This window comes from Hypomesus nipponensis, chromosome 13 (genome assembly GCF_054491055.1).
Source record: "Hypomesus nipponensis isolate SF chromosome 13, ASM5449105v1, whole genome shotgun sequence".
Classification (NCBI taxonomy): Eukaryota; Metazoa; Chordata; class Actinopteri; order Osmeriformes; family Osmeridae; genus Hypomesus; species Hypomesus nipponensis.
Window position 1 is genome coordinate 6,787,194 of NC_140373.1, and position 16,542 is coordinate 6,803,735.

Genomic DNA, 16,542 nt, shown 5'->3' on the forward strand with positions numbered 1-16,542 from the left:
AGGGAGGGAAAGGGAGAGGAAGAGAGAACGAGTGGAGGGTGTGAGAGACAGAGAGACATAGAGTGAGAGAGATGATGTACCTTTACTGTAAGTCTTTTCTTCTCTAAATGAGAGGCAGAGTTGATGAACTGGGTCTTTGTGGTGTGTGGGAAAACCCTTTAAGTGCTGTTCCTCTGCTCATGAATAGTCTGAAGGAGACACGATGACATGACTCAGAACTCTGTTCACACACACACACACACACACACACAATATGTCAGAACTGATCAACTCAGTATGTACAAATGGAGAACCATTTAATTTCTCCTGGACCCATTGGGTGAATATCTACTGTAACATTCTGGCAACCAGAGGGCCATGTAAAAAGGCTACGTGCATAACTAATAACAGCTTAGTGTTTTTGGCTGTTTGACTTTACCAGACCCCAAAGTACAACAGCTCCAAGAAATACTGTATAGACCGTGCTCCAATGCCAAATATCACACTAATAATAGTAATTATATAAAAATATTTCATAGCCCTGGTTCCACCTCAGAGTTTGGGTATAGGGTTGGATAAACTAACGTATGGTTTTAAAGCAAAACAGTAAAAAGAAAATGACTGCAGTTCATTTTTCATTGAAAACAGGAATAAAAAAATACAAAAAAGTCGGATGGTTTGTGACTTGCCCAAGCCAGTGGCCTTTTTGGGTCTACATACGGAATTATACTGCAGGCCTTGCTGACAGGAGCCAAATTAGATTGAAATACCAGGCCTGGGACCAGAAGAAAGAACCCTTTCTTGTGGAGAAAGATAGAAACACACTTGAAAATATGTCAGCATGTACAGTCCACTAGTATGGATGCTGGTGTGTATGTATATTTGTTATCGACATGACATCATTATACATATAAACTATAGTGAAAATGTACTTTAATACAAAGAGGTGAATGTGTTTTTGATGCCTTTTACTGTAATGTCAACTCATAACACTTAAAATGTGGGGTGTGTGTTGTTGAAAAGGGTGTGCTTGAGCGCCACAGCACTGGAGCTGTGAATCATAACATTCATTTTACCCAAAATGATTCATGTTCCCCCTTCAGATATAAGGTCACAATGCCTTTATTGCACATTCCCCAATATAAACCATGTCCTTCAAATTCTGACTCATCTATGCTGTAATCAAGCCCATATGTTTCTTTGTGTTGTTGTTTGGCTTGGTGACACAGGCAGACAAATGAACTCTATGGAAAAAACTTACTGAACCATAATCATGTGAACAGAGATTCAAATGGAGATATGGACTCAGAGAGACTTATTGTATCTTGTAAGAGAAAAATGAAAACATCCCTTTATCGGAGTAAGATCAGTCCCTCGTTATTGGAGAGAACCTACTGGTACCAGGCGGCTTTCATGTAAAGGCATATATCACACACGCACACAAACAAACACACACACCCACACACATACACACTGCAGGAGAGAAGCTCTGCCTATATTCACCATGTCCCATACACCCCATTTGTATTCTCATTTAGTCAGTAAAGTGTTTCCAGATGTCCTGGGCGGTTCTGTATAGAAGCCATTCTAGCCTCTGCTCATGTATTCTCTTCAGCATTCCTCCAGACTCTCCATACTGTATAAAGCATGCAAACATCAGTAAATGGCATGAGCACATTTTTTCTGAAATTCCGGGGGAACTCGATCTGTGGTTAGATTTAAGTTAGAGTTGAGAAGTTTTTATGTGTGTTTGTAATTGTGCATCCTAATGCGCGTGTGTATGTATGTGTGTCTGTGTACAGTATGTGTGTGTTATATAATGTCAAACGTCGGTAAGTAATCAAATTCAGAATCAGAATCAGAATCAGAATCAGAAAGGGATTTATTCGCCATGAAGGTTTGCACAGACAAGGAATTTGCTTTTTGCAAATTGATTCATGCCACCTTTCCAGTGGATTCTATATCTGAATGAGCCACTATCCAACGTCAGAGTTGGACTAAATTGCATTCAATATATATATATATATAATATATTAAATATTTTCCTGTCTTCAGTAGAAATGTACTTGCACTTTATATCGGAATGTATGCACTTTATATAGGAATGTATGCACTTTATATAGGATTGTAGTAATGTGTAGGTCTTAGTTCGTCTTTGTTTGTCCCACGTTGCTTTTATGTAGCACCATGGTCCTGGGGGAGCGTTTCTTCTTGCTGCGTATTGTACTAACTTTATATGGTTGAACGACAAATAAAAACCTACTACCACTACTACTACATCCATCTTCTTCAACTACATTACTGACACACATCCCGCCACAAACTGTCTTTGTCCTCTAATCTGCCTACTGCTATTCTGTCCACACACACACACATATACCCACACACACAGACACACACAGACACCGGTCCTGTGTGTCCAGATTATGCATGGCAACACTGACAGCTGTCAAGATTGAGGTTAGTGTCCCTCTGCACCCCTCCTGTGTTCGTACAGTACAGTGTATAGTACAGTGTAAAGTACAGCCCTATAAAGATGAGACGAGAGTGATGCAAACACCCAGGAGACTTTACAAGGCAGTGAGAGAGAGAAAGAGAGAGAGAGAGAGAGAGAGAGAGAGAGAGAGAGAGAGAGAGAGAGAGAGGGAGAGAGAGACAGACAGAGAGCGAGAGAGAGACAGACAGAGAGAGAGCGAGAGAGAGAGAGAGAGAGAGAGAGAGAGAGAGAGAGAGGGAGATAGAGAGAGACAGACAGAGAGCGAGAGAGAGAGAGACAGACAGAGAGAGAGCGAGAGAGAGAGAGAGAGAGAGAGAGAGAGAGAGAGAGAGAGAAAGAACTAAAGAAGGAGAAGTCATGTCTTGGTTTGTGTTTACTGTACAATACAGTTTGTGTACACCTGTGAACGAGAGCTGGAGCTGACTTTGACCTCGTCCCAAGTTCAGTGGGTCTGGCAACAGCAGCAGCAGCTTCTCTTTGACAGGATGAATATTTCAGCAGCACACAGCTCCTAAAGCAGCACTGGCAGTCAGCTGTACACATCCCACTAACTTAGTCCTCAGCGAGCAGCCTGGTCTTACGATGTCTTCCTCCCCACTGGCATCTTTTCTGCTCTTTGTTTATGTATTTGTGAGGATGAGGAAAATACCAACAGCTGCACAGCCATGTGGGGGCAGTATCCATCTAAGGGATGGATAGTGTGGAGTGATTAAGTGTCAGCTGTATTTAAACCAATCCAAACCTCTCTGCTCTCTCAGAAGTGTCCTTGGAGGTTCACTATTCACACTAGACCAGACATGCATCCTCCAGGGGGTTTCTCAGAAGGACTGAGCCACAAGGCAAGATGGCAGAACTTTAGGACGTCATAACTAACCATGTTGAGTACAGTAATATAAAATCATCGACTCAGACAAGAATCAAGTTTCTCTGCCTGGGATTTGGATGAGTTTCATGACGTCAGTGTTGTAAATACCTAGTAGTGGTAATACCTCTGCATGGCCAGTAAGGGGGGTAGTACTCAAGTTTGACATGATTTGCATGGTCCAGCTGCAACACATTTCTCTGTCATGTATTTGATCTTTTTAAATGTTTTAAAGAGTGGCGATTAATGAAGCGAGGGATGGAGGGAACTAAGAGTGGAGGTAGTTGGAAGGAAATGCAAAGAGAGAGAGGGGCATGTGAGGAGTGGATGTTGAATGCAATGTGTCTTCAAACGAGACGTTGTTGCCGTGCTACTGCTGACTGCTGTTGCTGAGCCCCCTGTGCTGCTCCAGTTTTAAAAACCGCTCAGGTGGTTCTGAACAAGAGAGGTTTAATGTTTCTGTCGTCGACCTGAAGGCACTGATAAGCTGAACAATTACTGTGGCACCTGTGAAAAGAAGGATATTACAATCATTTACATTGAGTCATTTAGCAGACGCTCTTATCCAGAGCGACTTACAGTAAGTACAGGGACATTCCCCCCGAGGCAAGTAGGGTGAAGTGCCTTGCCCAAGGACACAACATCACATCGAACTGGCAACCTTCAAATTACTAGCCCGATTCCCTAACCGCTCAGCCATCTGACTCCCTACAATCAGAAAGAAGACGCACAAACGGCTCTTTTTGAGGCGTTTCAAGGCTTTTTCTTTCATTCTTTTCTTCTCCTTGTCTTTTCCCATTTCTCTCTCTCTGCCTCTCCTTTCCTGAATCCCTTCCTTTATTTCTCTCTTTCCATCTCTCTGCCTCTCTTTTTCCTTCCATCTAATCCCCCCCATCCTCCTCCACCCGTACTCTTCTCTCTCTGCCCCCTGTTCCCTCACTTAGATACCATGAATCATTTTAAATGGATTTTCAGCTCAATAGATTTTTTACATGGCTGCCAGGCATTTTCAGGAGAATTCCTGTCAATACTCTGAGGAGGCTAAATAAAACAGTGTTTATATTTTTTTACATGTAGAACTTTCAATAGGCTGATGACAGGCAATGCAATTTATTATTATTTGCTCTTTTAGTCAGTAATAATAGCATATTGTTCAAGGAACATTATCCATCAGTGATATGATGACATTTTCATATAAATAACACTCAACATGGCATTTTAATACCACGCTGACTGCTCTCAGCAAACGTAACCTTGTTTCTCAAATAACCAGAGATAGAAATACAATTTGATCATACATACAGCGAAATGAATTCAGGCAAGACTGCAGTACCTCCATAATGAGAGTGCTTGAAAAACATGGAAACAGCAGCACTCATGGGTGTCAGGAACAGAAATAGTTTCTGAGTCACTCAGAGGATGTGAACTTCTTCAGTTAGAGAAAAACACTTCTCCATCTCCCACACACCACTGGAGACATTAACACCACGTATCACTTCTGTTGTAGTACTGTAATGTGAATAAACATGTCTTTATCCATGTGGGAGGTCTGCATAAAAATGTATCAATTGTACTAATTCCAGATCAACAAAACTAACCTCAAAACATGTACGTATCAACAATGTAATGGCTGTCCGTCTCTTATAAACAAGTGGGTTATGATTGTATGTAACAGGCACAGAGGTCTTAAAGACTCTGATTCTGGAAACTTCTATAATGATGCCATCCAGCTGAAACCAATCCTTCTGCAGACCTGGATCAAATACTATTTCTAAATACTTGATTTTCCAAACCGCTGCACAGTGAAACAAAGACGGCTACAGTTTGGAGGGCGAGTGTTTCTTGATGCAGAACAGGGTTCTGTGAACGAACACACCGTTGTCCCATTGCAGCTTCTCTATTAGCTGTGTCTGAGCAGAAGAGATCTGACCTCTGACCTGTGTGTGCAGCTGGCATTGACAGACAGGCTCCCTCTGAAAGAGGTTGTCTAATCTGTCCTGACAAACAGCCCAATCACTCGAGCCAGGACATTCCCAGCACTCATTACTATCATAATGAACATGGTAAACACTACCAGATGTGTCCCTCAGTGGAGGAGCTGGAGGGGCAGGCAAAGTGCAAAGATTGTACTGTACTTTACTGTATTCAAGCAGACAAGAGCTGCTTAGTATTTCTAACAGACCTACATGTGTTGTGTAATGAAGAGGTGTGGGATGCTTCTGAAATTAGGATAATCTCTCGTCATCCTTTCGTATAATTATGGAGGCTTTTTTGGCTGAGATATGAGCCTCTCCAGAGAAAAATGAAAAGGAAGACTACTTCACTTATGTTATAAAACAGTTTATTACTCTTTTTATAAAACGTTACATAGCAACCTTGAGTGTGACTCCAACACTGAGCTGGAGAAGATACAACACTGATCTCAAACTTTATCTTTACAGTCTCACCTCTGATCTGGCTCATTTGAAAACCGCAACATAAGATTGTCTTTCTTCCATAGAGCCAACTCTATTCAATCAAACACGCTGTCAAGATTTCTGAAGGTTGGTGGAATTCTCTCGTGGTTTTGTTTCATATTGTAATTAATAACATTGGGTGACATCTGCCTAACATGAATGTTGTTTGTGAACAGTCAAATAAACCTAGATCCAAGGTATGATTCAATAAGGTCCTTGGTTTTTCTTCTAAATCTTTTGTGCAAATGAGAAACACTAGACTTATCCAATCTGCTGACAATCATACTTTCTGAATGCTTAACATCATTTACACAAAAAAAGAAAGAATTTTCACTGATTGCTGTAATCGCAAAGTCCAGCTTTCAGATGTTTCATACTATCCAGAACCAGCTTTGAAACTTTCAGTGGACCTGGCAAGCTGGTTGGTGTGCTTAACTAAGTGCTCCTACGGCTTTACCATGTCCCGCTTCTTCAACCTACGGCGTATCTCCTGAAAGGTCCTCTGAGTTGAAAGTGGATAACAAACAACTACAGACTTAAACTGGTCCATTCTGATTCCAAAGTAGTCCTTGACATAACACCTTCCTTCTCCTCCTGGTCTTCGTCATCCATCCCTCATATGCAGCCGGGAGCAGTAAGGGTTTACAGTAGCCAGTGACTATGATACAGAGTGATCTGTAGTAAGAATGATGACAGTTGCTGTTGTTCATATGTACAAGTGCCTCAGCCCTACCACTGCAACACATTCCACAAGGAGGAGATGGAATGTGAAGGAGCCAAGCTCTTGGTGAGGGATGTGAGAAAAGAAAGAGAAATAGAGCGAGAGAAAAAGAGATTGAGAGAGCAGGAAATGTGTAAAAAAAACTAATTTAATCTCTAAAAATCCCTTGCATGAAGGAGTACTTTCATTGTATTTACATGTAACTACAGTACATCATGGTTCCAGGAAATGCTGCGTTCAACTCACTAATAAAACCTCGGTAGGGTATGAAATATGCTAACTAGCTAGCACACATAGAAAGTAAACTAATGCATAAAATAATTAATCTTATAGGAAATACATTTTCATCTGACAGTAGATAATAACAGCTGGTCACCATACAGTGCTCTTTGTGTCTATGTACTGTCATAGTGTTTCCAAAGAGAGACATTTTATTGACATTGACTTTAACATTGCATGTTACATTGCATTGATTTGTCACACACCAGGTTTCATTCATTCCTTTGGCCACCCAGCAGTGAGGGCTGAAGATCTAGGCCAGAAAAGAGTGGTTCAGACCAGACCGGATCATTCTAGGCCAGGCCTGGGCCGGGCCAGGCCAGGCCAGGCCAGGCCAGGCCAAGCAGGCAGTACTAACGTTCTGAGGCCTACCATGGCGCTATGAAAACAAAAGACAATCACCTCTGTAAAAAATAAAGAAATGTGCAAATCGTAAACACAAGTGGCAAATCAGCTAAGATTGTCCCCAGAATCAAGCATTGGCTTCCACTGTCTCTGTTTACAATTGTGTGTCACTTTATGCTTGTCTGGGAGAAATAAGTGTGTTCCTATCAGAGTAGAATAATCATGAAATATAGTGTGGGGTACAGACAGCGTGGATGACTGAACTAGCAGACTTGAGCTGGGGTACTGAGTGTCCTTGAGCGAGGGTGATGTTTAGGAGAGTTTAGTGCTGGGGTGTACTGAAGAGAGCTGGGGGGGGTTGAAAGCTGGTTGGGGGTTAAGGGCGGACATGGGGTACAGTCCATGATGCAGGAGCTCACCATACGAAGCTCCCATTGGGTGGCGGTACATGTGGGCGGGACTGGTGGCCGCCTGCGCCAATAGCTGTCTCTGCATCATGAAGGAATGGATGGCAAAGGGTGGCACTATGGGAGAAAGCACCGCTTGGTTCTTCAAGTACTGCAAGGGGTGTGGGGGGTAGCCGTGGGGCAGGTGGGAGCCCAGGCCGTCACACATGTCCTGGACATGGGACACAAAGGCCCCTGGGTAAAGTCCAGGGAAGATGGGGGCGGAGTGAAGCGGGAACTTGTGTCCATCTAGAAAGCCGCTGATGTGCACGTTGGCGTGAGTGTGCATGGGCTCGCCAGGTTTCAGCACCATCAAGTCACTGTCCAGCTCGGGAGAGCGAGCCTTTCTCAGCGGAGGAGTGGGCGTGCTGGGCTCATCCTTAGGCATGGCTGAGGAGTAGGAGGACGAGGAGGAGGAGTGCATGGGCGTGACGGCTCGGATCTTCCTCTCGGGGGCGTGGTTCTCCAGCTCCTCCAGCGTCCTCTTGAGGGGCCGGGCGGTGCACACGTTGTGAGGGCTGACCTTGGCGTTCAGGATGGGGGAGCGACTGCTCCCTCTCAGCTCGTCCACCTTGTAGCCCCCGCCCAGACTCGCGTCCTCGCCTCCTCTCCCCCCTCCTCGGCCGTTGGAGGCCCTCTCTGAGGGCCTGGGATTGGGGTCTACAGCCAGTGCCTGTCTGGGGGTGTGGGTGGGGGGGGTCATGGTCATGGGGGGCACCCTGCATGCACGGGGGTGGTACTCCCCACCAGAACCCTGAGGACTGCTGGTCTGGAATAGAAGGGGGGCCTTCACCTCCTGATGCATTGTGGGATGCTGGTGTGGATGGTGGTGGTGGGGGACAGTGTGCGTGTGGGAATGGGCGTGAGAATGTTTGTGGGGTGATAATTTAGGGAGACTGAGGTCTGTGGGTTGGTCCTCTGATGTCGCTGTTGTCTTCTCCCCGTTGCTACTGGGAACCATCTTGTCCTGCTGACTCATGCGCGCACCATAACCTATGGCGACAGCGGCAGAGGTGGAGTCGGGGTGGGGCTGAGAGGTTGGGGGGAATCCAGGAGTGGTCTCACACTCTCTGGGTAAGCAGGCCTCTCGGTACCTCCCTAGCTCACCCAGCCTCTCCCTCTCCCCATGGCCCTGTGCCTGTCCCTGGGTGAGGTGGTGCTCAGTCTGCCTGTACAGGCTGTGGAGGTGTGGAGAGGAGTAGAAGTCACTGAGGAAGCTGGGGGTCTGGCCTGGCCTGGGCATCTCTGGAGCCCTGTCCTCCTCCTCCCTCAACAGGTAGGGTTCAGCTGAGGGATGGTGGTGGTGGGAGTGAGGCTGGGACTGAGCCTGAGGGTGGGGGTAAGGGTAAGGGTGAGGTTGAGGCTGGGGGTGAGGGTAGGGGTGTGGGTGATGCTTGGGTAGATCACTGCAGGGGTATGTCTCCCCTGCTGCCACTGTGTCCCTCTGCAGCCCCTCCCTTCTCTCCTCTCCCCCACGTGGTTTGGAGCTCTGGGCATGCTGGATCACTGACGGACGATGAATTAGCCCCACATCCGCCGCGGAGCCCATGGCTGGCTGCCCAGCTGGCTCCTCTGTGCTGCCATTGGCCAAGGCTTTGCTAATCAATGGTGGGGGAGGACCGTAAGAAGCATAGTGATTGTGATTGGGCAGTCCACTCCCACTGACCTGTGACAGCAGCTTCTTCTTAGCCAGTGGGGACATGATGCCAGGGTTGGCTCTGTGGGGGTAAAGATGTGGGCTGTAGCTGGAACAGGAGTCCTCTCTCGGGGGCAGCTCAGCTCTCTCTGAGGGGGGTTCTGGTGCTGAAACTGTGGAGGGCTGGTGGGGTCTCTGCTTCAAGGTAGGGAGGACCATACCAACATGGCACTGGTCCTCCAGCCCAGCCTGATCACCCTTCCCCTGGGTACAGGAACCTCCCAGCTCAGCCTGCTCTCTCTGCAACAGGTCCTTGGCTGGGTGGGAGTGGTCGACTGGTTCAGGAGTGACAACAGGAAATACATCATCGTCCTCTGTGATTGATAGAACTGGCTGGTGGGAATCGGAATCCCATGGGGCCGAGCGGCATGGCACATCCTTTTCCTGGCCACACCCATCGTGTGTCACCTCCTCCTTCACTGTCAGATGTAGCTCCTCGTCTTCATCGCCGCTGGTCTGCCCCTCGCCACTGGCCTGCAGGGAAGGCGAGGCTATCTGGGGTTCTGTCTTCACTTGGGACTCCTCCTCCTGGGACTTCTCAGAGTCCTCTGAATCCTGCTGCACACACACACACACACATGCATGAAAAACACACAAAAGGGACAAGTTAGGAACAGAGCCTGATTTTTTTGTCTGAGACCCATAGATGTGAAACAGATTTTATGTGAAACACAGTTATGTGAATGATGATGAGGAGGAGGAGGATGATGTTATGAATGGATCCTTGTCAAGTGATTTAAAGTGGCTGAATCTATACCAGGTGATCAGATCAGCAGATTTGTTAAGTAATAGTGAATAGTAAATCTGATGAGTAATAGTAATTGGTAATTGTTGCATTCAGCTAGAGTTTATTGTTATTCTGACCACCTCTGACTCCTGGGGTCATGCAGATATTTGGTTGGCGGGCAAGGGTGACAGGTCTGTTTAGTATAAACACACATAAAGCATACACTGTGCTGGAGGTTGTAAGGTAAACTGTGCAGCAGTGTTGACTCTCAGTTAAATCACTCAACAGTCTACATTGTCTCCGCTTTCAAGGTAAAGACTGAATAAGCTCTGTCTACAATAAGCTCATTTTCACAAAGGAAGAAAACCCACACTCACTGGAAACTCTGGAACATTCCCTCCCCTCTGAGTCAAAGGCGTATCAGTTTAATAGTAGTGTCATCTAAAGTTGTTCGAAAAGCTCTCTCATCACATTTGAAAACAAGCCATAGTGTTGTTTCAGACTGGGTACTTTTTCTCTGGTTTTATAACATCAAACTTTATTTCTGTCTTTTGGAGCAGAAGGGAGGAATTCCATCCAGTTTTTTTTCTATTCCTACTTCCCTTGTTACAATGTACCATCGATTGCCTGGAGAGACATTTCACATTGTACATCATGCCAGACTGATAAGGTTGACATGTCACAGGAAAAATAGACAGTCTTACAACCACCCTCTTTGTTTCAACCCCAGAGTGAGCCAGCCAGCCAGCCAGGCAATCATCCAATCCTATCACTTCATGTGAGGACAGAAATTAATATGTTCCCATGTAGCTGCTCTGAAATGTGTCTAAAATTGACACTTGAAGAGAAAATATCAAACAAGCCCTTTCATCTCTTCTGTAATCATTTGGTTATTCATGTGAGAATAATAACTCCATTTTCCATCCCCTCAGCGCGGCGCTGCACAACTCTCTCGCTCTCTCTCCCTCTGTCTGTCTCTTTTTCCATATTTATGCTTAACTGAAGGGAAGAGATATTTGCAAATCACAGTGGATTTATTGGTTTTTGGGGACAGAGATAAGCCTGTGGTTTATGTAAGAGCAGTATATGGCCATTCCATTCTCTCTCTCTCTCTCTCTCTCTCTCTCTCTCTCTCTCTCTCTCTCTCTCTCTCTCTCTCTCTCTCTCTCTCTTTCTCTCTCTCTTTTTCTCTCTCTCTTTCTCTTTGTCTCTCTCTCTCTCTTTTCCTCTCTCTCTCTTTGTCTCTCTCTCTCTTTCTCTCTTTGTCTCTCTCTCTGTCTCTCTCTTCCAGACACACATAATGGCTTTGATGCGAAACGACACCAGGCATTTCCGTAGTCACAAACCAAACCACCAGTTAGTACTGCTCTGCTGAAAATAACCTCTTTCTGCAATAACAAATCTGCTATTATGCGTAGCAAAGTACATACTGTATTCTCGCTTGGCTTGAGAGACAAGGGGTTTCTACAGAAGCACTCGCACATTGTATTTAACCTCTTTTGGCACTTATATTAGAGAAAACACACTATATATTGCAGCACCTGTCTTAGTCCGTAAAGTTACCTGCACAAACATTGAGTCTTAAGCCAATAACATCAAGACTGGTTCCTCACAACCATTCGTAGCTTGTCAATGAAGTTGTTACTGATTGGGCTCAAAGCAGCAGTCAGAGAAACAGCAGCAGCACTCGTGTTGCTGCTGTCAGCCTCACTCTTACAGCTGGAGCATCTCCTCTCTGACAGCTTATTTGCTAAAGGAAGACAAGCAGCCGCTCTATAGTGTCCCTGTCATGCAACGCTCTTTCTTTTGTTCTCACTTTCTGGGAAGGGAGGGGTATTTTTGTCATCTGTTCATATTATGGGAGTTTTGTACTGTAAATATGCTGGAGAGTTGGTGAAAAGAAAGAATGAATGAAAAAACGAATGATTTTAAGTATTCAATTTGTAAAGTGCTGAATTAAGGAATGAGTGAACAAATGAATAGATGAAGGCAGAAACTGACCGATACTGAGGGCTCCAGGACTATGGCTGCTGCATCTTTGTCACCCTTGGGTTTCTGGGACTGTTCCTCCTTGGGCCGCTTCACTGTGGACCCTGCCTTTGTCTTGACCACACCCCCTTCCTGGGGGCCCGCCTCCAGCTTGCGGGGCTTGGCCGGTGGGAGGGGCTTATCCTCCTCGCCTTTAGTGAACCTCTCATAGGGCAGGATCAGCCTAGGGAGGGACAGAGAGAACGACATGTGAGGGTGAGACGGGCAGGCGGGCAGACAGACAGGTAGGAAGAGAGGATTGAGGATCACTGCAGGGGTACAAGACAGTGAGACAGGCAGGAGAGCAGCCACTGAAAGGAAGGAGGAGGGATAAAGCAAAGAAATTAGAAACCAAGAACAATGAGACAGGTTATAAAGAGAGAGAAAACAGACACAGATCATTCAGGATGGAGGAGAGGCAGAGTTTCAGCATTCATCTCCACACTCCCTGTCATGTGTTGGCTTGGTTCAATAGTCTGGCTTGTACATATTACTGTAACAATAGTGTGGATAAAGATACTGTAATAAGAACAACGCTGTCAAGATAAACTATGTTGCTCTGTGTAAGATGAGACACCGCACAGGGAATGTTCTATTGTTTGCACTCTCTGTCAAACAGCTAATAAAGTAGCTGTCAGTATTACACCGTACGTAATGGGATCTGATAGTCCTCTGCTTTGTTATGTTGGATTGTAGGCAACAATGTGGAACACTGACACACAAAGACACACACACACACATACATCTCTATGTCAGTGAAGCATACTGTAAAGATGAGAGGGCAATAATACTTGATTCTAAGACTACCGCCCCCTTCTGGAACCCAGCCCTGACAACAAACCTCACCTCCATCTGGGAGTGGCCCCACCAAGAGGCTTGGAGGTCCCTCTGCAGGATACTTTAATTCTGCATGTTGAATTATATGATTTAAAATATATAACTTCAATTGATATATTGAATATGCCTTGTTTATTAACATAGGAATGGAACAACATGCGAGAGCACACATCGTGTTGAATACCCAGAATGCAGCACTAACCACAACCAAACAAATCCATCTCCTGCTGGAACATAAACCCATCACTGATTACAATAATACTTATTTTCCAACTGTTCCCCTCTGTCCCCCTTTCTCTCTATCCCTCCTTCCATGTCTCAATCCTTTTAGGTGGTTTCAGTTCAAAGAGGGGCACCTACAGAATAATTAATTTCCACTATTCCCATCTGTCATTGTGTTTATTCAACTTTAAGATCCCCCCGTCCTCCTCTCTCTCAGCATCCAGGAGCGTACTGAGCATGCCCACACGGGGCGAGTCATGCGCAAGTGCTTCGGCCGGGCTGAGGTTTGGCTGCTGGCCAATCACATTGCAGAACTGTGCGGAGCCCACTGGGGACATTCATCTTCAGATCCCATTACCAGAAGAGTTTAAACATGTTACAGCTGCTAAAACTGGAAAAGGCTCCCGCTTTTATTTCCCTCTCTGAATACAGATGGTCTCTCTCTTTCTCTTTCTCTCTCTCCATTCCTTGCTCCTTCACTCACTATTTCTCAAATCAGAATAGTGGGCGGCTGCCAAATACCTGATTCCCAATGTAATGTTCACTGCCTGTTTATATAACAGAGGCTTGGTAATTCACACACAATGACTTATCTTGTTCCCAGCTAATCCTCTGCAATGTTCTAGTCCACAGCTAATGTGTGTAAGTGTGCATATGTGTGTGTGGGGGGTGCATGTTTGTGTTAACATTCAGGTATTATCTTTCAGCATTTAGTCTTACAATAGCGTTATATTTTGAGTGTCACACCCTCCCACCCCTCTGCACAGTCTTGTTTCGATGTTCCAACCTGTAATTGGCATCAGATGCTGCAGCTTGATTGGCGTGTTTTGTGAATGCCTGTGTGAAAGGGCTATAATAAGACAGGGGAATTGGCTTTACTGCTAGGTGGAGTCGTGACTAAAACCTCTCTCATTCTCTCCACACATCTCCATGTATGGACAAAGCAGGCAGCTGCTCTCTTCCTTTATAATCTAATATTAGAGAGGAAAAAAAGATAAGAGAGACAGAGTCTCCTGCTAACAAATTGACTAGAGGCATATTTTTCCCTCAGAGGAAAGAAATGCTTTTAAGAGTTCAAGAGCCTCTATGAGATTTTAGTTTCAGTTATTTTTCATGGAGCGGAGCAGCTGGGTGATAGACAACAAGCTTACAGTTACTGGATCACACATATACACACGCGCGAATACACACACATTAACGAATGCACACACAGCTGGCCAAGGGAAACATGCCAGAAGAAATGAGAGATGAGAGAGAGAGAGAGAGAGAGAGAGAGAGAGAGAGAGAGAGAGAGAGAGAGAGAGAGAGAGAGAGAGAGAGAGAGAGAGAGAGAGAGAGAGTGAGCAAGAAAAAAATTGTTGAAAAGGAATGGTGTCATCAGTAAAGGGCAAGCCCATTAAAGTTCCAAGCCTTCATCCTTTGCTAAATAAATAAATATGAGATAAATTAGCCTCTTGATTGCCAGGAAAAGGCAATCCTTGTCACAGAGAGGGTTGAATGCATTTCACCAAGAAATTAGTTGTTACTGACACAATAGTCTAATGTCTAACTAGCTTAAGGGTAAATAAATAACTTAAGTGGGCACACTATGTGATCCATTGACCCATTCAGTAATCATCTATTGGACACTCAAACACATGTACAGGAACAGACACAGTCAATGGCGATGTATAATCTCATTATAAAAGCATTTGAATTCAATTTTAAATGCTTTAATTATGAGAATACAAATCAAATTAACTGACATGACCTATTTGTTGCATAGCAACAGGTGTGCTGTTGATTTTGGTTGATAGTTTTGATCACATGCAGCCACCATTTCAAAACACAAAAACAAAAAGTATTAGTCTGACACAGAATGACACAGAGTGACTAAGTTTCTTGAGGCCACACAGGGAAATGCATGTTTTTCTAAACTACCTTCTCCTCCATATCCTGTTATCCGACTGATACAGCTCTACATACAACACACGTCCATTATTCCTGGACTTGCTGGAGCTACAGGCTTCAGCCTCCAAATTTGAGTTAGGGACTTATTTCTCCTTGCTGAGCCTCTTGGAGTTGACTCTGTAATTATGTCCTCAAAGTCAATGAAAACACAGTATCAGCCCCAAAGCTTGACAAGGCAGCTAAAGAATGTTCTGGGTAAATGGAGACTCTTAATAAGACGTTCTTGCCGTCTAAATAAGACCACGGCCGCAGCACAGCTGAACAACCATCTGTATTCAGCCACTGAATTTAAACCCAGAGCTATTGAGTTATTTCAACTGCTCTTATTTCACCCCACTGACAACACAGGGTCATTTACAGGGCAGACCAGCATTTTTAGCCGCCTTTGGCTGAGCTCAGGTGTTTTGCCGCTAAAGCAGGCCTGGTATTGGCTGGTTCTGGCAGGTTGTTGTTGCAGGATGAGGAGCCCTTGTTTTACTTCTCAATCTCCCCTCCGTCACCTTTCCTGTGCTGGTACAGCTGCATCTACGGACTCTGACCACACCCGCCACACCATGCCATTCAAAATAATCAAGCAAGGTGTGCATGTATGTATGTGTGTGTAAATGTGTGAGAGTGTATGTGTATAAAGACAGGGCTCAAGCCCTAATTCACCACCTGGGCACACAGTGGCTGGGGTTTAGAACTCTAGAATGTTCCAGTAATCCAGAGAGTTCCAGTGCCAAAGAGCTGGAGCACAAAAAGTCTACTGGGCAGGAAGAACAGTGGAGGAGAACTGGAGCACACTGGAAGGTCAGCCTCAGTACAGACCTGAGGGTCAGAGGTCACTGAAGATGATCACCCAATGAGGACATACTAGTCATACTCAAACATCCCATTCTGAATTCCCTGAACTAACATGTAAGTCAACCAATACGAAATGCAAACACGTTTTATTAAAAGTGTTATTGCAAACTTTATGCCATCAAGTTGGCAACAAAACATGTTTTTTGTTCTATCAATATATAATATAAACATATACAATATCTTAGTAATAAAAGCCACAGCCAGGGAGAGCATTTCCAAACTTCAGTACAGCCAGAAAAAGGATGTTTGTGTCTCTGTGCATTTGAGTACATGTGTCCATGCTTCTGTGTATATATTTGTCTATATATGTACAATATGTGTACATATGTCTGTTTATGTGTGTCCACTGACACTACTTGGAAGCTGAGTCTCTGTTATGCAACATTAATTTCCATAATAAGCCAGAGAGAAACATCCATGTCTTTAAAAAAATAATCACACTTCAGAAATAAGTGATAATTACTGTCAGGCTTCTGCAATACTCTGACTCTAGAACTAGGTGCTGAGCATCATGTTTCAGCCTAGAGAAATGTTCCAACAATCTTCATACCCACACAAGGTAAACGGGATAAACAAGTATGACACGGACGCATACATGCAAATACTGTATGTTGTGTAGGCGTGTATGCCCAAAAGAGTACAACTTACTCT

The 16,542-nt window shown here is 44.8% G+C and overlaps 1 protein-coding gene across 1 annotated transcript in view; it reads right to left on the reverse strand.

Annotated features, from left to right (window-relative positions):
* Positions 1 to 5,662: 5,662 nt before the first annotated feature.
* The window catches only part of arid5b (AT-rich interaction domain 5B), a 61,491-nt gene continuing 50,611 nt past the window's right edge, over positions 5,663 to 16,542 (reverse strand). Inside the window, exons 9-10 of the mRNA XM_084670931.1 lie at positions 12,010 to 12,220; positions 5,663 to 9,839 (exon numbers count right to left, since the gene is read on the reverse strand). Coding sequence (XP_084527057.1) covers positions 7,452 to 9,839; positions 12,010 to 12,220 — 2,599 coding nt within the window. The 3' untranslated portion in view covers positions 5,663 to 7,451. The remainder of the gene's footprint in view (positions 9,840 to 12,009; positions 12,221 to 16,542) is intronic.